Here is a 4,257-nt window from a genome sequence, read left to right as displayed (position 1 = left end):
GGAAATAGCTGACCACCACCCAGACTTTTGCTATTTTTATTTTATTAAGCTTGAGGTGGCTGAAATTTGGCCGTCCTTTTTTTAGCTCGCTCGTGGGAGTTCCGTGGAGCGCCAGGGCAACATTCGAAAGCTTCGACCCCGTTTCATCCCTGGTGGCCTTTGACGACGTGCATGATATATATCTTGGGTGGCTGCTCCCATGCAAACGATCGTCTTAAACTAGATATAAATCGAGAAGTTGGAGAAAGCATCGCCACGCATTCTACAGGCTTAGTCGTCTTCCTCGTTCTCTTTTTTCCTTTTTGTTTCCGCGAGTCGTGGGTAGTGGTACATAGATCCTTCACGCTGTATGGTATAAGAGGCGACGTCAACGGGAAGGTCGTGCGCTTATTTGGATACAACAACCATGGATCGTGACGGTAAATGACTGCTAGGACCATGGAAGGGAACCAACTCTCTGTCCTGCCTGGAGATATCCATGAAATTCAGGGTAGCGATTATATGACTTTGGATGAGTGCAGTATCAGGCGTGACGGCGTGGACGGCCAGGGGGATGTTGCAGGTGAACAACCTGCTGCCGCATTTCACCGACTTCCTCGGGTCGTTATCGAGAGGTATGCCTAAAAACCAATAATACCTGGTGGTTTGGCTTTCCAAACGTTTTTATTCTTTTGTTGCAGATTTTGTTAACATTCATGGCCAGAATATTACGCTTGGTTGATGCAAACTGTTTTGCTTCACTAACCTTGATCAATCGTGCATGGCGTCAGATATCTGATTGTCCAAGTCTGTACCGTCACCATTTAGCAGACTACTATTCGTCGTCAGATTCAGCCGCGGAGACTCTGGAATCAGCCAGTCTTGAGAGACTGAAAGCGAAATTCATCCAGGTTGCCAGAAGCCATGTTTTTGCTGCCTTTCTTCGGCCAAAGCAGACCGTTGTGAAACTTATATCAGCATCAGTGAGCTCTTCCTCCGCCTCCCCGCAAGGTGAAGCGTTGCGGTTCATATTCTCTGCTCATGGCCGGTTACTCCTGGCGTTAAGTTCATCTAGGATTTTCGTGATAGATCTTACAAAAGAGCATATCTCGATACTCCATGAACTGAAGATACTGCGCCGTCCTACCGCGGCTGCAATACTCGATGACGGTTCCCTATTAGCTGTTGCATCTTCTGGTCACCGGGTACGGTTGTATGAGCTGAAAGTCCAGCATGCTAGACTTCTTCAGACAATTGAGCTTCATGAGGTCCCGTTGTCCCTAGAGTTTTCACCCTATGCCTCTGTCCTGGCAGTTGCATTTGACGGTGGGATTGAAATTTATGCTTTGGGAGAAAATATATTATCAACCGCCCATCGAGCAGTGAGGTGTGAAGGAATATCGACGTTAACGTTTTCCTCTGATGGCTCCATGCTCTTTGGTTCTTCAGACGACCCTCACGCCAACAACTTTATCATGATATCTCCTCCCCTTCTTCCTGACCCTGGGTTTGATCTTAGCCTACCAGAGCTCCACAGTCGGATGTGGACAACGCAGATTCTTTTCCCAGAGGTTGGTGAGGGCTACTGCTACTCTAGTTTGATACCCCCTGCCGAAAGTAGTGACCACTCTATCTTCTTTGTAGGGTACGATAATCGTGTGAAGGCCTTCCGTATTTCCCAAGTTGATGATATCAAGGGCGGGACCCTTTACCTAGTTGGGCCTGGAGCTGATATAGAGAGAGACGAGCCTCGACCAAATTTACTACCTGTCGCTAGTGAAAACGGTAAATATATAGCAGCAAGCTTTGAGAATTCTGGGATATGGATATTTGGAGTCCCGGCATCAAGGACAAAACCTGAAGATTCTGGAAAGGATTCTCAAGCGCGTCCCCAGCCTACCATCCCTCGCATCGATGAAAATGGTTCTTTATCATACGAGGCTACCAACTTTCAACGTCTCAACAAACATATCGAAAGCTCAAAGAGCTTTATATCCGGACATCCAATTGAAGCCACCAACGATATCACAGATATGAGATGGATGCGGAACACGAAAGGGGAGACTTCTAGCTCCAGGAAGCTATGTAGGCTTGTTGCTGTAGCACCGGGGGGCGTCGACTCTTCTTTCAGCATGATTACCGGGGATACTATGCCTATTGATGGTGGCAGGGTCATTTTGTTTGATTTTGAGCTCTCCCCGAAAAACGGCGCACACGAAGAACTCATTATTGAAGCTGGCGAGGCAGTCCCAACTGAGCTGCCTGAACAGGGAGCAACGCTCGATGCTGAAGTCGAGCTCGAGAAAAGGAGAGCCCAAATCAGCCGTCAGAGAACTATGGCTGCCAGACATACGCCATCAAGGTCGAACTGGCGCAATAGCATACCTCCTGTCGGATCTCATGCTGATGAAGAACCATCATCACCCCCCCTCCCACCTACTCCCGGGGGCGGAACCAGGAGTGCTCTACCCTTTCTAGATAGCCCATATAGCAATACCTCTCCTCGCTCTACAGAAACACTACGACGGGCAGCGACGGCAGCGTCTCGTAGCCTCGCTGCAAATAGATTTGAGACGGCCCGTCCAGCCCTCAATTCTGGGCCTCGCCGCAGACAGTTTGTCGTACCCCATGAGAGTGATGCGGATAACTGGGTTCCGCCGCCCCCTCCATACACGGAAGATGCAAGCGATCCTCTACCGGACCACTTTCAGATAGGTATTCTACCAAGTGCTACGGAGCCTCCACCTGGTAGCCCGCCTAGAGATGCCGGCTACGGGCTACGCAGGTCGCGGACATCAACTATTGACTCCTCGGGGAGCTCATCGCTACATCGATCGCATACAACTATAAGCCGGCCTAGTATCACGATCCCGAGACGCCCTCTTCCTTCTAATAGTGCCACTAACAGCCCAATAAACTACCCCAACACATCTTTAATTTCAGATATCTCGCCTCCTAACCTAGTCACGAGTGGTAATAGGCAATTGTCGAATAACCAGGTTGGCGTTAGCACAACCAACATGAGTTCTCCGCCGCCTTCCAACAATACCCCTACAGATATTGGCGCCGCTTTTCCTCTACCCCATATTCCTTCCATGCAACATCCCGCAGCCTTGACAACGGCCAATTTCACTTCCTTGCCTGGCCATACTGCACCATCCAATCCGCCACCACAAGTGATGGGGAGCCAGGCTTGTGTGCAAAATATGAATACAATTACTCCAGATCACTCACACCCAAGCAGATCAGGGCATCAGGCAGCGCAACTAGATACCATGCAACGACATCCCTATATACCTTCACCAAACCCAGTGTCTATAGCACACACTTCTCACCCTCAAAATTCCTTACCAAATATTCCTACATGGCCTGTTGAGCGCCAGATATCCGGAACAAGTTCACTCCCCGAAGAACCTCAGGGGAACCCCCAGTCACGCAGTGGTCGCTGGCTTTCTGCTAACTACAGATCCTCTGACAATTCACATCCCGGAGTCCAAAGATCCCGGTCTCGCTCTCAGGATGTACCTCGGCGTCGTTTAAATACAGGGGGAGGCCTTTTTGACAGACGCACTGGTCGCAATATTCTAACATCCCAGTCTGATATTCGACTAAATTCTACGGCACGGTCAGACGACTGGAAAGAGCAATGGACCAAGCTGAAGGGCGAACGAAAGAGGAACAAAGATTCAAAGTGTGCAGTAATGTAATATTCCCTTGATGTAATTGAGATTTGTACGGATGTTCGATTTTGATATTACCGTTGGTGGGCACCCCTTTTGGTTTACACCTTACGTGTCAATAAATATTAGTTAACTAGCTATGCTTGCTTTCCGGGGTTGTCAAATTTACCCGGAATGGAGCCTGGCTCTTTTCTGTCTGACCATATCTCTCAGCAGGCTCCTTTATACTATTGCTCCATTAAGAGATGCCTCCCTCGATTGCAGTCATCATCGGTTGCTGTACCAGTTAATAAACTACTATCTGGATCTCTTGCTAACTAAGCTACAGCGGCGGCGACTTCGTATCGCCCATCTCAGTTGTCATCTTCGCGTGTTGGCGAGCTAGTTGACAATAATACTATTAAACAACTATATAGCTAGCCAGTTACTTGACTGGTTGGCCCACCAGACGACGATCAAAAGTCACCCATACAAATTAATGCCTGCTTTGGAGGATCTGAACGAGCTATTTAACGACCAACTCATCATTCACACTATTACTGTGCTCTGAGTTGCCCCCCTAGTCTTTCTGACTGCTGCTATCAACTTTGCACACTGG

At 48.7% G+C, this 4,257-nt stretch overlaps 1 protein-coding gene across 1 annotated transcript; it reads left to right on the top strand.

Annotated features, from left to right (window-relative positions):
* Positions 1-438: 438 nt before the first annotated feature.
* TRV_04451 (F-box domain protein) lies at positions 439-3,686 on the top strand (the record flags this gene model as incomplete). The annotated part of the gene is made up of 2 exons (XM_003021399.1): positions 439-614; positions 788-3,686. 2 exons carry the CDS (start codon positions 439-441, stop codon positions 3,684-3,686), a joined length of 3,075 nt encoding a protein of 1,024 aa, XP_003021445.1.
* Positions 3,687-4,257: the final 571 nt, after the last annotated feature.

This window comes from Trichophyton verrucosum, assembly GCF_000151505.1.
Source record: "Trichophyton verrucosum HKI 0517 chromosome Unknown contig00349_1.f1.exp, whole genome shotgun sequence".
Classification (NCBI taxonomy): Eukaryota; Fungi; Ascomycota; class Eurotiomycetes; order Onygenales; family Arthrodermataceae; genus Trichophyton; species Trichophyton verrucosum.
Note: the sequence above shows the minus strand (reverse complement) of the source record. Positions and strands in the feature narration are given on the sequence as shown.